At 37.9% G+C, this 16,580-nt stretch overlaps 3 protein-coding genes across 6 annotated transcripts; all 3 read left to right on the forward strand.

Annotated features, from left to right (window-relative positions):
• The first annotated feature begins 1,696 nt into the window (after positions 1–1,696).
• On the forward strand, positions 1,697–6,242 carry LOC103426095 (14-3-3-like protein B). 4 transcript variants are annotated; one of them, XM_008364184.3, is made up of 7 exons: positions 1,697–2,070; positions 3,250–3,556; positions 3,675–3,762; positions 3,850–3,959; positions 4,042–4,190; positions 5,696–5,751; positions 5,831–6,242. In XM_008364184.3, exons 1-7 carry the CDS (start codon positions 1,998–2,000, stop codon positions 5,831–5,833), a joined length of 786 nt encoding a protein of 261 aa, XP_008362406.3. In that variant the 5' UTR covers positions 1,697–1,997; the 3' UTR covers positions 5,834–6,242. The 4 variants fall into 4 exon arrangements, with proteins under 4 accessions (XP_008362406.3, XP_008362404.3, XP_008362407.3 ...); XM_008364182.3 differs by having other exon boundaries at positions 1,742–2,070; positions 5,839–6,242; XM_008364185.3 differs by having other exon boundaries at positions 1,742–2,070; positions 5,699–5,751.
• Positions 6,243–7,594: 1,352 nt separating this feature from the next.
• LOC103432227 (bifunctional riboflavin kinase/FMN phosphatase-like) lies at positions 7,595–11,163 on the forward strand. The gene is made up of 10 exons (XM_008370408.4): positions 7,595–8,256; positions 8,387–8,576; positions 8,728–8,858; positions 9,323–9,392; positions 9,582–9,647; positions 9,806–9,960; positions 10,050–10,127; positions 10,275–10,408; positions 10,583–10,675; positions 10,858–11,163. Exons 1-10 carry the CDS (start codon positions 8,154–8,156, stop codon positions 11,017–11,019), a joined length of 1,182 nt encoding a protein of 393 aa, XP_008368630.3. The 5' UTR covers positions 7,595–8,153; the 3' UTR covers positions 11,020–11,163.
• Positions 11,164–11,826: 663 nt separating this feature from the next.
• On the forward strand, positions 11,827–15,998 carry LOC103426096 (ubiquitin-conjugating enzyme E2 36-like). The gene is made up of 8 exons (XM_029097703.2): positions 11,827–12,095; positions 12,248–12,275; positions 12,979–13,065; positions 14,325–14,383; positions 14,994–15,035; positions 15,112–15,185; positions 15,391–15,488; positions 15,743–15,998. The coding sequence occupies exons 1-8, from the start codon at positions 12,060–12,062 to the stop codon at positions 15,778–15,780; spliced, it is 462 nt and encodes a 153-aa protein (XP_028953536.2). The 5' UTR covers positions 11,827–12,059; the 3' UTR covers positions 15,781–15,998.
• Positions 15,999–16,580: the final 582 nt, after the last annotated feature.

The following is a 16,580-nucleotide window of genomic DNA, read 5'->3' on the forward strand; positions in this document are numbered from 1 at the left end:
CCAAATTTGGTTGGGGATGGTTTCTTATTGCGGGTTGATAATTTTTATGTTGCAATACCCTTGTGGTTGCGGGTGTGGTGGCGGCGATGGCAATTGTGTTCTGCCCCTATAAGATAAAAGATTAGTTTATTATTATTATTATGGGTAAAAGACTGTTTACTACCCTCATGTTTCGTGGTTTTCAATATTTAGTACATCAAGTTTTTTTCGTCTCAGATTCATACCTAAAGTGTAAATTTTGGGACAGTCTCATACATCTGTTAGTCAAACTGTTATGTTTTCTGTTAACTGTGACGTGGCGCACTGACTGGGCGCCACGTGTCATCCGAGTTTTTTTTTTCTTTTTTCTTTCTTTTCTTTTCTTCTTCCTTCTTCTTCTTCTTCTTCTTCCTCCGACTGCAACTTTTTTTTTTCTTCCTCCTTCTCCTTCTCCTTCTTCCTTCCTCCTTCTTCCTTCTTCTTCCTTCTTCCTTCTTCTTCCTTCTCCTTCTTCTTCCTTCTTCTTCTTCTTCCTTCTTCTTCTTCTTCCTCCGACTGCAACCTTTTTTTTTTCTTCCTCCTTCTTCTCCTTCTTCCTTCCCCTTCTTCCTCCTCCTTCCTTCCTCATTCTTCTTATTCTTCTTCCTCAAAAAAAAAAAAAACTTTCATCTTCCCCCAGATTCGGAGGAAGAAGAAGAAGAAGAACGAAGAAGGGGAAGGAAGAAGGAGAAGAAGGAGGAAGAAAAAAAAAACCGAATATGGGCAGATTCGGAGGAAGAAGAAGGAAGAAGAAGAAGAAAAAAGAAAAAAAAAGAAAAAACTGAATCTGGGTAGATTCGGAGGAAGAAGAAGAAGAAGAAGAAGAAGGAAGAATGAGGAAAGAGAAGGAATAAGAAGAAGAAAAAAAAAAAAGCTTCCCCAGATTCGGAAGAAGAAGAAGGAGAATGAGAATGAAGAAGAAGGAAGAAGGGGAAGAAAGGGAAGGAAGGAGGAAGGAAGGAAGAAGGAGAAGGAGGAAGAAAAAAAAAAGAAAAAAAAAAGAAAGTTGCAGTCGGAGGAAGAAGAAGAAGGAAGAAGGAAGAAGAAAAAAAAAGAAAGAAAAAAAAAAAAAGAAACTCGGATGAGACGCGGTGCCCAGTCAGTGCGCCACGTCACAGTTAACAGAAAACTTAACAATTTGACTAACAGATGTATGAGACTGTCCCAAAATTTACACTTTAGGTATGAATCTGAGACGAAAAAAACTTGATGTACTAAATGTTGAAAACCACGAAACATGAGGGTAGTAAACAGTCTTTTACCCTATTATTATTATTATTGTTTTATCTTGTTGCTGAATGGGTTTTGGGCCTTTTGGCTATACCCAAATTTTATTGAGTTTACCTGATGTAACATGTAATGGGCTTTTCGCATCCAATGAAAAAGAAATAGTAAACCCTAAACCTTAGAAGCTCACTTGGCATATCCTTATTTGTCCCCAAAAAAAAAAAAAAAAAACAACGAATCCTCTTCGGATCCTTTTGCTGCGGATTTTAGAAATTTATGAATCGTGCCCGTTTATCGTACATCGTGCGATTAATTTTTATCAGATGTTATTTGTGTTTAATTTTAAATAAAAATATTAAAATAATTTCTGACCATAAAATGTACGATGAACATACATGATTTATGAATATCAAGAATCCTAATCTGGCGAGGATCCGGATTGTCCCAGTAAAGACGTGGCACGTCGCATAGTCCACAACTCACAAGTCCAAAACGTGCAGAAGATTTGGTCTCAAACATTGGCCGTGTGACTCGAAATCCCAATTCCGGCGATATAACAAATAATTTTTTGAGCGGAGGACAAAATAAATAATTAAAATAATAATAAAGGGTAATTCTTTAACCCTTTATGTTTCGTATAAATATTACGGAAAGAAATTGGAATTTTGAGCGACAGATCAAAAGAGTTGAAGAATTCGGAAGCCCCAAAAACCGCAAACTGCAGGCTGCCAAAACCCTAGATTCGATCCGCCATGGGTTTCGCTACTGAACGTGAGAACTTCGTCTACCTTGCCAAGCTCGCTGAGCAGGCAGAGCGATACGATGGTTAGGGTTTCTCCCTCTCATTTGGCCTATTTTTTCATGCATTTGAATTCTTCTGCTTCAAGCCGAGTGTGATCCTTTATCTGGAGTTTGATTTTATTTTTAGTCGCTTTAATTTTGCAAATTCAGTGTTTGGTTGGCCAGAAAGTGAAGGAAATGGGAATCTTTCGTTCGACTTTCGGTTGTATGCCGATCTGAACTAAGGATCAGTCAAATACTCAGTCAGTTAATTATTTCTGCTCAAGTCTTTGGTGCATTCGATTTCTTGGTATGACTATTGACGTTTTTTTGACGTCTGATTCCATGGAGATTCTTTGTCCTGAAAAGTTATCTTGGTAATTGGTATATATTTGATTTGGTACAAAAACTTACTGCTACAGACTTCACAAGTGTTTGTTGTTTTTCTTTTGGAATATTTCGTACGATCGGAACTAAAGCAATAACCCGGGCTAAGTAATGTGTGTATTGAAAATTTGGGCTACGTTGAGTAAATCAGTGCTATCCACACACCGATTTTTACTTATCACACACCCCTCTTAATTTTTGGCCGGTCAAATGAATTGAAGAAGATTGGCTGAAAATTAACAAGGGTGTGTGAATAGGCACTACTTTCCAATTTTTAATCTCCTTGATTTTATTTGCTTCAGTCAAAAGATGCAATTTCTAGGGATAAACCTTTTCTCAAGGTTTTATTTTCTAAGAAGTGCATCTGGGATTGTACTCGAGTTGGGAAAACCATCATTTAGTTTACAGTTGCCATGATTATTGGTCTCTGTCTTACCTAACCTATTGACATGGTTTGTTTTACAGAAGATTATAATCTAATTGGTCAAATCTTTGTTTAGATCTCTAATTCCAATTTTGACCAAGAAATTCTTTTAACTAAGTCATATCGCTTCAAAATCTCAAACTCAACCCACCCGTCTATGTTTATTCCAGATTTTCTCTCATGTTTTTTGTGTTAACAACTTTAGCATGGTACAACGTTTTCTTTTCAGTAGTGACTAGTGACACAATTGAAGGAAGGAAAGCAAGAGCGAAAGTCTGTTTAGATTTAAATAGGGCAATAGCTCCACTCTCTGTAACATGGTTCTGCCTCTGGTGAAAAAGTGTGGGTTCGTTTACTTGATCATAAATTTAAAATATGATTTTGTATGTGACGTCTTCTCTAAATGTTAACAGAGATGGTCGATGCAATGAAGAAGGTAGCAAATCTTGATGTTGAATTGACAGTTGAAGAGAGAAACTTACTTTCTGTTGGGTACAAGAATGTTGTTGGTGCTCGTCGGGCATCATGGAGGATCCTATCATCAATAGAACAGAAAGAGGAATCAAGAGGAAATGAGAATCATGTGAAGCAACTCAAGGAGTATAGACAGAAGGTTGAATCAGAGCTCTCAACCATTTGTGTTGATATCATGGCAGTGATCGATGAGCATCTCATTCCTTCAGCTACAGTTGGTGAATCAACTGTTTTCTATTATAAGATGTGAGACTATATTTCTCAAAACCCAAGAGATATCATTTACTTATTTGTTCTTCTATTGCTTTTGAAATGGGCATCATGAAGGTAAATAAATGTTGACATCGAAATAATTTGGTTGTAGGAAAGGAGATTATTATAGGTACCTTGCAGAATTCAAGAGTGGTGACGATAAAACAGAGGCTGCTGAACAGTCGAAGAAAGCATACGAGGTTACTCTCTCTCTCTCTCTCTCTCTCTCTCTCTCTTAACATTGACACTGGAAATGTTTATTTATCTTAAAATTGATGCCGTTGCAGACTGCCACCACCACTGCTGAGGCCGAGTTGCCTTCTACACATCCCATCCGTTTGGGTCTGGCTCTGAATTTCTCAGTCTTCTATTATGAGATCATGAATTCTCCAGAAAGGTTTGTAGGATGCTATTTAAAGGTTGATTACTGTTACGTTTATGTCAAAAATTCCCTTCTTGATGTGGATACTATTTTCCAGGGCTTGCCACCTTGCAAGGACAGCTTTTGATGAAGCTATTGCTGAGCTTGACTCTTTGAATGAGGAGTCATACAAAGATAGCACCTTAATCATGCAGCTTCTAAGGGACAACCTCACGTTGTGGACTTCTGACCTTCCAGAAGATGGAGGTGATATTAATAATTATTTCAGGATTTAACAATGCACATAATTCCATCTCTACTAAAGTTTAGAGGATTAGTTCTTTGATTAGATTAGTCCCTCCTTGCTCCACTTTTTTCCTTTCCGTCCATTTCAGGATTTGCTTCAGGTATGCTAGCCTTCATTTGATTGGATTTTAAATCTAATTGTGTTTCATAGGTCTTTTTGCTGGTTGTTCCAATCTTTTACTGGATGCATTTATAAGTTACGCGATGTTACCATTCTTATGCTTGTGGTGTCTGTTTGTGTACTTTTGAAGTATTTTCTTAGAGGGAAGAGATTGGCATCATGCTGAAGTCTCGTCCACTATTATAGTGTAGTGGCATTAAAAGGTTGCATAAGCTAGTTGAGGAACTATGTTGTTGTTTTTTTGCATTGAAGGAGAGAAATAAATAGGTAATGGAAGAATTTTATAAAACAAAATGCCATCCAACCTAGCTCATATTTCATTTATTTCTAGCAGAGATGATATCTTTATTTGATGAATTGATGTCTATGGATTCTTAGTATCAAATACCCTTCAAAGGAATTGTTCCTTGTATTTATTTAGGTCGGATAACCTGCTTTTGGTTGTCAGTTATGGCCAACGGTTTCTGGTGACAAACTTGTCACAATTATCCTTGGACCAATATAGATGTTCAGGTGCTATAGTCGCTCACACCCATTGAATCAAGTTGTAATGGATTATGGAAAAGAAACTTTAAAAAGCAAACATGTAGATCTTACAGGATTTGTGTGAACAAATTAACAACTGAATGAATGTAGGCTTTACAAGTTTGTTGTAGTAAAGGCAGCGGTTTCTTTTTCCAAGTTTAGATTCTAGGATCACATTTGTTGATTCGTAGTTTATTTTGAGGAATCTTGTTGGGTTTAGAAACCTGTATACTCCGAACAGTATACTTGCCTGGTTGTTGGACTGCTTTCGCCTCTGATGTTTTACATTGTATGCCTTGATTCTTGACAACTAAAAGCTTGTCTCTAATCATGACTTGGTGAGTGGAGGCAGGTTCATAACAAAACAAGTTTTCAGTACGCACTTTATAGAAGAACTCTCCACTTATTTTATGATAATTTTTATCGAGTAAATTAAACAAGCGTTTATAATTTACATTCAAAGAATTGGATTATATTTGTTTTATATGATTTTTTATTGTTCTTTGGGTGCATGAAATGCAATGATCCCGTTTTGTTATGTAGCGATCTGGGGTACCAAACGTATTGCTTAAAAAGTAGTCCATAATGTGAATTCCTTTAAGTTGTCATATAGCTAAAGTGATATTTATTTATGAAACTGTCCTACCAGTCACAGAACACATGCACGGGCTGCAAGAAGTTAGTATAGAGATGTACTGTCCAATCATCAATAGTCTAATATGAAATTCGAATTAAACTCGTTGGTGGACAAAATATTTGTTGTATTTTAAAGACCAAGCATCATCTTTAACACTTATTATTGCTCTCATTTTTGCTGCAGAAGATTCCCAAAAGGTGAATGGCAATGCCAAGGTTGGCGGGCTGGAAGAGGCAACCGTGAGTATCTCACATATTTCCTAGCTGTTTGTGAGTAATATTGATGTACGACTACTTTGCTCATTTGTTTCTCTGGCAGTGATGCAGGTGGCGTCTTAGGATACGCCGTGTATTATGGATCAAGAATGGACCTGAGTCTCGTTTCCTGCGGTGTTGGACAAAATTCAGGCGTTCATTGTTTACCATGTTATTCTGTAGTAATTTCTTTCTTTTTTCCCGCCCTGTCAAGTTGAGTCCCATGTTATGTGGTGTGGTTTATAATATCATTGTATCCGGGCATGGTTCGATCTGCTTTGCACTAGCTTTTCGTACTCGGTTATGTTGAATGGAGCGTAGAGGATTAACCAATTGCTTAGGGTGATTTTCGTGTTTTAGCGAAAATGACGTAGCCCAGATGGATGATTTTATACTCGTGTGTTGTTTGTTTCACTGTTGCTATAAACCTTTATGTATGGTGTTAATCTATGTTACTCTGCCTTGTTGCTCCTGAATTTGTTCTAGGGTTTATAGTTGTAGTGAGACACGTTAAACACCGTTAGCCATAGAAGAATGCGGTATGTCATCCACTTTGCCACATTGTAGTATTGGACAAATTTTTCCATGTGACTCGAACGCACACTTCAACATGACAAGTGGAGTTGCTCACCAATAACCTATGGACACATGTATCCTTATAGCATAACAATTTAATACATTTAAATTTTATTAAAAAATCAAAATAAGCAAGACCTGTATTGTTCTCAAGACTTGCTTTCTAGTCCCATTCTCCCAAGACTCCCCCGTTGCCTCCTGACTCTTCTTCCCCCATTGTCACTGGAAAAATCCTAAACAGAGAGGTCCAGCCAACTATCCCTTTGGTTTCATGTCGAAATAAGAGGGGGAGAGAACAAGAGAGGATAGGAGAAAGAAAAAAAGGAAGAGAGAGAAGAGATGGAGCATCTCGGGTGAAATCACAGGTGACGATGGAGTTGGGTGGTTTTAAGATTTTGCCGTCACCGACCTCCGTTTAAGATTTTGCCGGTAACAATTGGGGGGGGGGGGAAGGGGGAAGAAGAGTCAGGAGGAGATGGGGGCGTTTTGGGAGACTGGGACTAGAAAGCAAGTCTTGAGAACAGTGTAGGTCTTGTTTATTTGGATTTTTTAATAAAATTTAAATGTATTAAATTGTTATGTTATAAGGATACAGGCGTTCATAGGTTATTGGTGAGAAACATCACTTGTCAGTCACATGGAAAAAATTTCTCGTTGTATTGTAAGTGGTTGAGTACACATGGGTGGCGAGGCTTGCCTCTGATTGTAAGCGCACGCTAGTTTGGTTAGTGTCCACCAAGCTATGAGCATTGAATGAGTAACGCTGAAACAATGCGTTTGAAGTCATATTGCAGTATCCTAGTGCATTTTCACCCCTACCTGATTAGCGAGCCTCATGTCCGAAGCGCCTTGTATGGTTCATGTCCCGGGTGTCCTCGTCGTTAAACGATCATGGAGGTGGTCCTGAAACCACTTGGAGGCAGGAAAATACGGGTGTGAAGCCCTTTAAATGTTTTGTAATTCATATGAAATTCTTTTATGGTCACCAAGTGTTTGATCTAATATTTGCTAGACATATTTCAGTAGCACTTGGCATCGGTAGAAGTCGACATATGTTCTCGATAACACTCAACATATTGTTTCGATATATGTCAATATTTATTGACATGTGCGATGAAATGCCTCACTAAACAAACTGAAAATTTTTTGCTTAATTTTCCCGTCTAAAAATTTAAACCTTTAATACTGAGACCCCTAAAGTTCTAATCCTGATTCCGCCAATATTTAATGGTGTATCATTGTAGGATGCAGTATTGTTATTAGTTGGGGTATTGTGGTTTATGGTTTTCTCCGTCAGCAGCACTCAGCATATCGCATGAAAGCAACGAAAAAGCATATCCGAATCCGCCCGTGAAAATTCGGCATTTGAGATTGAAACGCTTTCTTTCACGTACGAGCAGCAGGCGACAGTCGTTTTCAGATTCTCCTCCTGTTTATGATTTACGACTCAATTCTCAAAGTGGAAGCAAAACCGACACACAGAATCTGAAATTCCGAGTTTCTTTCTTCAATTTGCATATATTATCTCGTCTCATCTCCTTCACTCGTCACAATTTGCATTCAATCAATTCCCAGAACAATGCCATTCCAAATTCCAAATTCGAAATTGGGAATCCGAATGCCCAAAAGTTGATTGATTGGGGGTTAATTACGAGCGGCCCTGATGCATATTATGATTGTTTATATAATAAGATACTTGAACACATGAACTTATGTTCCGATTGAATCCTTGTTTTCTCACTTCCTTCAACCTTCGGCTGCGCTGAGCTACCAATACCAAATTACCGATACACCAATCTTACCAATATACCATGAGCTGCCGTGGGTGTGAGTGCAACAATGCAGATGCAGAGAACCCAAAACCCAAGATTTTGGCTGTCATTTTTGATTTGGATGGCACCCTTTTGGACACAGGTCTCAAATTTCCCCTCCCCACAATATTTGTATTTCTTTTGGCTATGTGGGTTTCTTGTTCTTGCTGTTTTCTTAGTTTTCAAACTCTTACTCTTGTGTGTTTGTGTGTGTGTGTGTGATTGTGGTTCAGAGTGGGCAACAAGGGGCGTGTTCGAGGAATTCTTGGCCCGGAATGGCAAAGTATTGGACAAGGAAAGGGAGGAGAAGAAGAGGTTGGGGATGACACTAAAGGACTCGGCAGCTTCGGTTGTTAAGGACTATCATCTCCCATTCACCCCTGACGAGTTTGTCCAACAAATCATCCCCATGTATCAGGAAAAGTAAGCGCTTTCGAATTATGTCATGTCATTTACATGCTGGCACTCGATCACTTGTTTAACACATTTACTTTACCAGTTTACTTGGATGTGCATATCTGTTGGCCTTGTGTTGCTCCCTGTGTGCTAAAGTTGTTTAACTGTGTACTTTTAGGTGGAAGTACGCGAAAGCTCTTCCTGGTGCTAATCGCGTTATCAAACACTTCCATGACCACGGAGTACCTATGGCTCTTGCTTCAAACTCCTTACGTGAATACATAGAAGCAAAAATCTCTCACCATCGAGGTTTGTACAATTTTCTCATTGTTAACAATAACCAATGTTAGTTCTCTCTGCTAAGCCTACATTTCGCAATAAAACGAAGAGGCATTGTAAAAAGGGCTGATTCAATCAATATTGAATCTACAGCTTCCACACCAGTCGGGAAACTTATTATCGTAGATATTTACCTGGAAAAAGTGTTACACATTTGTTGTTTTATAAGTATTCCTTGATCCAATATTATATTTATAGTCATTATAGGGGTTGTTTGTAAAGATCGAGTAGATGTTCCGGCTATGCCACGGGGAAAATCAGTCAGTGTAAACAATGAAAATTATATCTCTCTGTGTGTTTCATGTTAAATTGTTCTAAGTTGTCTATCGTTCTGCGTTATTCATTTTCTCATGCAAGTTTGTGTGTAACATAATGGATGACCTGTGAATGCTCATGATTTTTATTAATCTGTTTACTTCATCTGTATATTATAGGTTGGAAGGAACTGTTTTCAGTAATTCTTGGCAGTGACCAGGTTAAAGCGGGGAAGCCCGCTCCAGATTTGTAAGTGAATTTATTGAAAATACAAGGCTCCCTTGAACACATACAAATTGAACTTTGGAACGCCCCATCCCTTTTCAACCTAAAACATTCAGAGGCCTGGTCAATTTTCTGTCAATAAGAAAACATCACCTCACATGCATTTTATTTTCCTTTTCGCAGATGCTAATATGCTTTCCAAAATGTTTACAGATTTGAAGAGGCAGCGAAGCAAATGGGTGTGGATGCGGTTCATTGCCTAGTGATTGAAGACTCAGTGTAAGATCGGCCACAAACATATACATCTGACATTAAATTTATTTCATTTTGATCAAATATGTATTTGGAGATATACACTGCTGATAAATTAAAGCCATCTGTTTTTTAAGCATATGCTGCCAGGGTATTCATGTCTAGAATCAATATATTTTGAACAGGGTTGGTGTTAAAGCTGCCAAAGCTGCCGGAATGGAGGTAGTGGCTGTCCCATCCCGTGGTGAAGCTGCCGGTTGTTCTTCCCTTGCAGATACTGTGCTTCATTCTCTTTTGGAGTTTCAGCCCGAACATTGGGGTCTTCCTCAAATCGAAGACTGTACGTCTCACTTCATATTGTTTGTGTGTATTTGTCCACAGGGCCTTCCCCCCACCCCTTTTAAATATTTGCTTGATTGATTATTTCAGGGGTAGATAAGGCACTGCCGATTGAACCAATTTATTTTAGTGGTCTCTATGCCAATGGGTTTGTCAGTGAAGTCACAGGTTGGTGAATTGTTTCATTCTTGCATGATGGAATGTATTTGTTCAATTTCTTTGACTGATTAGGGAGTCTTAGTAAATGCACATTTTTATGGTTTAAGATTTGTGCAAATTTGTATTCAATTTAATCCACAAGTCCACAATAATCAGAGGATGGAAGATCTGCTCTCCCCGACCAAGTCTGGGGAGTTTTCTTCGGTTGGGCTGTAGCTGATATGCAGAAGACCTACAGGGTAGTGGTTGCCATTGGATTGGACTGCAATAGTTCACCTCATAAAAACATTGTGAGTAATCTGTTTATTAATTTTGGTAATGGTATTTGTTGAAAAAACGAGCTTACCAATTGCCAGATTATAAAGACTGTAATTTGCTTTCTTCCAACTTACCGAAAACAAGTTATTTATGCATTGATCCCGTTAGTTCCATATTGATGAAGATCTTTTTATCCTTTGATGTAGCAAATGCATACAGTTGATGGAAACAATTGCTGTGTATCCAATCAGCAAATGAAGCTGCTACTTGTTGGCTACATCCGGGAATCAAATACCAAGGTAACGGCGTATTTTTAAAGATAAACTGAAACTGATGTGAAAGACAATACAGGAAATCATATAGTTCATGTACTGCTCTGTGTCACTTTACCGAACTCATGATGTCTGAAAAATGTATTGTTCTTAAACATCTGCACTTGATCGTCATGTAAGCAAAATCGTGATTCGCGCGTGTGTTGCAGGAAATTTCATCCATGGATGCAGAAGCACTCGAGGAATGTAAGTTGATTACAAGCGCTTCGCTCGATCTGCCAATATTTAGTCGCCATGGTTGTGTGCCTTTGGTTCCACGATCGTTTTCTGTGGGAGACATGATTTCGAGTGATGCGATGGAACGATACTGAATTGTTCCAGCCATGATTTTAGTGGCGGAAGTAAAATTGTTTTGCCTTCGTTTTGTTTGCAATATTTGAAATGTGGCATGTACAAATACTAACTTTGATCCGCTGTATAATGGCCTCTAATATGATTTTCTTTTTGCTTTTTTATTTTTTTATTTTATTTTATTTTATATATATTTATCCTTGTGGAATTATTGTTGCCCAATGGCCGTAGTAGCACTTGAGCGTTAACCGATTACGATTAGTAAGTTAATACAGGCCGGAGATAATTACTTGTTTGATCACTGCAAAAATTAATCCTATAAACGGAATTGTTATTTATTTAGGTCATCATGTAAGATTATTTGCGTTTTGCATAAAACCACAAATCAAACATTGTTTAACTTTTCAAAGTCTACCGAAAATATTGTGCTCGTCTATTTATTTGGTCGATGTTGGAGGAAAAGGATCCTCACCGGATTCTTTTACTAGGAATCCGGGAGATTCTGTTATCATGTATGTTTATCGTACATCGTGCGATTAGTTTTCGTTAGGTACTATTCAAATTTAATTTTAAATTTTAAATAATTTTTAACCGTACGATGTATGATTTACAGACATAATTATAGAATCCCCTGAATTCCTAAGAAAATGATCCGGCGAGGATTCTTACCTAAATAGTTTTTTTATTGACAAAATGTTTTTCATTTGTTTTCGACTCTCGGTGCATATGACCGGGCAACCGGCCAGTCGGTCTACCGGGTGGGGTCCCCAATCGGCCCATGGGCTTCTGGGCCAAAACATGAGTGCAAAAATACAGAGAGAAGGGGATTGCAAGAAAACAATAAAATAATAATAAATGCGTAGGCGAGTTGGAAGTTGAAAACCCCGTTAGCAAAAGCTGTTGACCAGATTTCCCCCGTTTTGTTGGTCCCTTTGGCTTTCAGTTTCAGCTTCTTCTCAGCTTCTGATCTTCACAGAGAGAGAGAGAGAGAGAGAGAGAGAGCTTCTGAGTCTTCGGCGTCTGGAATCCTCCAACTTTCAAGAGAAGAAGAAGAGATTTGATGGCGAACAGTAATCTTCCGAGAAGAATTATCAAGGTTCTCTTCTTATTCTAAACCCTACCATCTCTCTCTCTCTCTCTCTCTCTATATATATATATATATATTGATTCAATAACTATTCTGTTCATCTTTCGTTTTTGGTTTCTGACTTGGCGTTTATGTGAATTATTTCTGATTCCTTTCCTTAGGAGACGCAGAGGCTTCTCAGCGAACCAGGTTTCTCTCTCTTTCTCTCTCTATATGTATAAGTTTTACTAATTAAATTTAAGTTATGGTATTAATTGACGTATGGCGGCGGAATTCTGAGGCTTTATACTTTAATTGTTGTAATTATGGATAGTCGTCCCCTGTGGAAGTAGTTTTTAGCTTTAAGTTAAACAAGGAAAGAGCTTTTTGTTGGGAAGGTCTCCTTTCCTGGTCTACTCTTCTGTTTCCAGTTATGGGTTTTGCTTCTTTTAGTATGGGTTCAAATTTTTTTTAAAGGCCAAATCCGCTGATATGGTGCATTCATAAATCCGTTGATCCGCTGATATGGGAATTGGGATATACCATTTGCATTGTTTTCTGTTAATGATTCCCGCTGACCTTATTTCATTTGATCCAACTGGTTATGTATCGGATATGTATGCTTGATTGTCAGAATGTGTTGGTGGTGTACTTGTGACTACTCGTAATCCCTTTCTGGAGCACATTATGGCAAAGCACTTTTAAATTTTCAGGCATATCGTGGCCTACTTTTCGATACACTACCTTGACCTTGTCATCACCAAACGTCTATATATACGTTGATGAGTCTAGACCCAATGTGATAATATCTATTAAGCGTTCTAGTTTTGGGTTGTGAACTTTTGATAGGTCGACATTGGAATTTAAAGTTGGTTTTATGATTTTTCATCAAATTACTGATTTTATTTTGCAGCTCCTGGAATCAGCGCTTCTCCTGCAGAAGAAAACATGCGATATTTCAACGTAATGATTCTTGGCCCAGCTCAATCTCCATATGAAGGTGATTAGGCACTTCTTGTTTCTCTAATTTAGGATTTTGTGAAAGACCCCTTATTCTCCATCTTTTACTTCTGCTTCATTGAGGCAAAAACTAAGAGTATGTTAGTAACTATATCTACTGTTATACATCTATAGCTTCCTAATATTTTTTTTTTCTCTTTTCAAACTTTCGAACTTGAAATTTCTGCACATGATAAACTTTTAATATTATGTTTGTAATTCAATGGGAGATTATCACATGAAATGTACGTTGTTGATGCACAAAATTAGTGAGGACTTTGGTACAACAGAAAATGTTAAGTTTGTGACCTTCGCTAGATTGTTCCGGTTATTAGTGTGGATAAGTATGTAAATGGATAGAGACAGGGAAGCAAACACAAGATGTACGTGGTTCACCCAGATTGGCTACGTCCACGGAGTAGAGGAGTTCTCATTAATTGTGAAGGATTTATACAAGTACATAGGTTCAAGCTCTCCTTTAGTGAGTACTAGTGAATGATTTAGTACAAATGACATTCGGAAATATTGTGAGAGAATGATCTCTATTTATAGAAGAGGGTTTCTAGTTTCATTCTAACATTGACACGTATCGTGTTGTGATTGGCTTCTGATGTTGACATGTGTCGCGCTATGATTGGCTTCTGATGTCGACACGTGTCGTGCTGTGATTGGCCTCCTGGTTGGAGGGAAACTCTTCTGGGTCTTTCACGGTATAACGTTGACCGGTGCTCAGTAGTTTCGGGATTGGTAAAGTATGGTACAAACATAAGTGATTGCCACAAGACTAACCATCTTTACAACTCTTGATTTCATGAAAAGGTTTCTTTGGATTGTTAGATTTTGAATTACATTTTTCTACTGAAAAATAAGGCAGGGAAAGGATGGCAGGCCTAGTTTTCCCTCTTATTTTTCCGTCTTTTTTCTTCTATTTTAATCCTTTAGGAAAAAAAGTTAAGGGAAAGGATGTGCCAATTGATTCTAGTGGAAGAACATTTCTTTCTTCTTTTGGTTCAAAAGGTTTATTGGTTATACAGCTGATACTTGTAAGGTGTACCTATCTACTAGCCAGAGATTATTATTCCTTTTGCCATTCTCTATGATTAGATTATCTATTCTTTTGCACCAATGTTTCTAAGATCAAATTTTGGAACCTTCTGTCACATGTTATTGTATCTGTTCTCGAACATAGCCATTTATCACTTTATATCAACTCATGTTGGTATGCCATGTTCATACGCTTCTATTTGTTTATTGACTTAGGTGGGGTTTTCAAGTTGGAATTGTTTTTGCCTGAAGAATATCCAATGGCACCTCCAAAGGTAAATATGTAATTAGGTGTTAATTAATTGCATATTTTGAGATTTATGTTTTTATGGATGCTTACAATGTTACTTGTGGAAATTTTGAATCATTGGGTTCATATTGATTCATATGGTTGCCTAGTTTTGGAGGGGAAAACATTATTAGGGTTTTTACTGGTTACCTTAGATTTCAATTGTTTCAAACCTCTTTTATGTGATCTTATTCTTGATCCATGTCATTACTTTTTATGTAAAGAATATTTTTGGACATGTTTGTCTGCCTACTTTGTATTATTTACTTGTGCTACCCTAGGTTCTAATACAAAGGCCACTGTTGGTGTGTGCACGCGTGCACTTGCATGCTTGTGTGTGTGACCATGCCTGTTCCAAGCACATAAGTTTGTCAGAAAGTGCAGGTGTGGGCCTTTCTACGGGACATCAGGATCTTCAGAGTTTAGGGATAGTTATTTTTGGGCTTTATGCAGTGCTGTTCTAGCTTGTTAAGTTGCTGACTTTTAATGCTTTGAGCCTATATTTCTTTTTAACACTCTGTCACCTCACCATAGATGCGGTGAAATTTTGAATGCTAATTAATCTCATCTTCTGTTTTTTTCTTCCCCACGAACAGGTCCGTTTCCTGACAAAAATATATCATCCTAACATTGACAAGGCAAGTAGCTTTCTCCTTTCACCCCTTTCCATTGTTTCACCTGAGTTTCTAATAAGGTAAGAATATATTTTGGCAGCTTGGGAGGATATGCCTCGATATTCTGAAAGACAAATGGAGTCCAGCCCTTCAAATCCGAACAGTATTGCTGAGGTGACATATTGCATTCCCGCAACACAGTTCTTTTTATATGTTCAAACAGTAGCTTATGCTTGATCGGAAAGAGAAAAAGGATAAATCTGCACAGCATTATGTTAGGATCATTGCTAATAAATTAAAATATTATCACTGTATTGTTATATTCCTGTGTCATGATAAATATAAATGACTACTAACACAATGTATTACGTGTGATCAGCATTCAAGCACTTCTGAGTGCTCCAAATCCTGATGATCCGCTTTCTGAGAACATTGCAAAGCACTGGAAGACAAATGAAGAAGAAGCTGTTGAGACAGGTATTAAAAATTACGCACAACTGCTATATTTGGTTTATCTTCGGATATTAACCATGCAATTTTTAAGAAGTTCCATGGCTTACAGCAGCGTAGGTTTCTCAATTACGTCGTGTAGAGAGCTTAATTCTTTTTTTATTGCTTTAATATCATCCTTTCATTTGCACCATTTACTGACAACTAGTTCCAAATTTTAACCTGCATTTACGGAATAGTTTTGTTAACTTTAGTAATTATTTTCCCCTTGAATCATGCAGCAAAGGAGTGGACCCGTTTATATGCGAATGGGGAATAATGCGGAGAAGTTACAAAATTTCAGTTTCTCCATCGAATGTTGAACAGCATGTATGTCTTTGGTCTTAGAACTTAAGAACTATCAGACATGAAGATTTTCCAGCGCATCAATCCATGTTGATATTCACTTTCGTTCTCCTCATACTGCACCGTCGAAACTTATGATCACAAGGCGACTGTATCACATTTGCAAATAATTGAATCATGGCTCTCGGAATATGTTCATCGTTGTTGCCCGTGTTGATTTGTATCACAGTTGCACTGCCGCCGGCTCTGTGTTTAACAGAAAATGGTTTACGATCCATCTCTGCCTCTCGTCTTTCAACAATTTGAAATTGATGGCGGGTTTGTAGCCGATGGGCAGTGGTGGTTGGGTTTAGGGTGTAGGGTTTACGGTTTAGTGGGGAAGAACGAGAGGTGGTAATGTGAGGGCAATATGGGTATGCAGAATGGATTTCGCGTCTCTCATTATCAAGAAATCCAATTCCTCCAAAATAAGGAAATGAATTTCTAAATTTGTGTGGGTCCATCGTCCTTTTAATTCTTCAAATTTATAAATACAAGAATGATTTGTAATCGGAATTCAATTTCTTATTCTGATTTCTAGCACTAAGCACGCCGTAAGAGAAGCCTACGCTGTAATTCGGTTCAATCACCAGGCCGGCCACCTCTTTCTTTCTCTTCCTCCTCCGTCTCTGCATCCGCCTTGAATTATAGGAAAAGAAAGTCAGCTGAGGATTTTATTTCCATTACAGTCGCCAGCTCCAACTCCAAATCTCTAAGGATGGGTTTCAGATGATT

This window comes from Malus domestica, chromosome 17, assembly GCF_042453785.1.
Source record: "Malus domestica chromosome 17, GDT2T_hap1".
NCBI classification, from domain to species: domain Eukaryota; kingdom Viridiplantae; phylum Streptophyta; class Magnoliopsida; order Rosales; family Rosaceae; genus Malus; species Malus domestica.

What these genes read in the sequence shown, in the direction of transcription:
- LOC103432227 (XM_008370408.4), top strand. Translation starts at nt 8,154, where the DNA reads ATGAGCTGCCGTGGGTGTGAGTGCAACAATGCAGATGCAGAGAACCCA. An exon ending in ATCCCCATGTATCAGGAAAA is followed by an intron (nt 8,577 to 8,727) that starts GTAAGCGCTTTC and finishes GTGTACTTTTAG; the next exon opens with GTGGAAGTACGCGAAAGCTC. An exon ending in AAAAATCTCTCACCATCGAG is followed by an intron (nt 8,859 to 9,322) that starts GTTTGTACAATT and finishes TGTATATTATAG; the next exon opens with GTTGGAAGGAACTGTTTTCA.
- LOC103426095 (XM_008364182.3), top strand. Translation starts at nt 1,998, where the DNA reads ATGGGTTTCGCTACTGAACGTGAGAACTTCGTCTACCTTGCCAAGCTC. An exon ending in ATCATGAATTCTCCAGAAAG is followed by an intron (nt 3,960 to 4,041) that starts GTTTGTAGGATG and finishes ACTATTTTCCAG; the next exon opens with GGCTTGCCACCTTGCAAGGA. An exon ending in TGACCTTCCAGAAGATGGAG is followed by an intron (nt 4,191 to 5,695) that starts GTGATATTAATA and finishes TTTTTGCTGCAG; the next exon opens with AAGATTCCCAAAAGGTGAAT.
- LOC103426096 (XM_029097703.2), top strand. Translation starts at nt 12,060, where the DNA reads ATGGCGAACAGTAATCTTCCGAGAAGAATTATCAAG. An exon ending in AGCTCAATCTCCATATGAAG is followed by an intron (nt 13,066 to 14,324) that starts GTGATTAGGCAC and finishes TTATTGACTTAG; the next exon opens with GTGGGGTTTTCAAGTTGGAA. An exon ending in AGAAGAAGCTGTTGAGACAG is followed by an intron (nt 15,489 to 15,742) that starts GTATTAAAAATT and finishes TGAATCATGCAG; the next exon opens with CAAAGGAGTGGACCCGTTTA.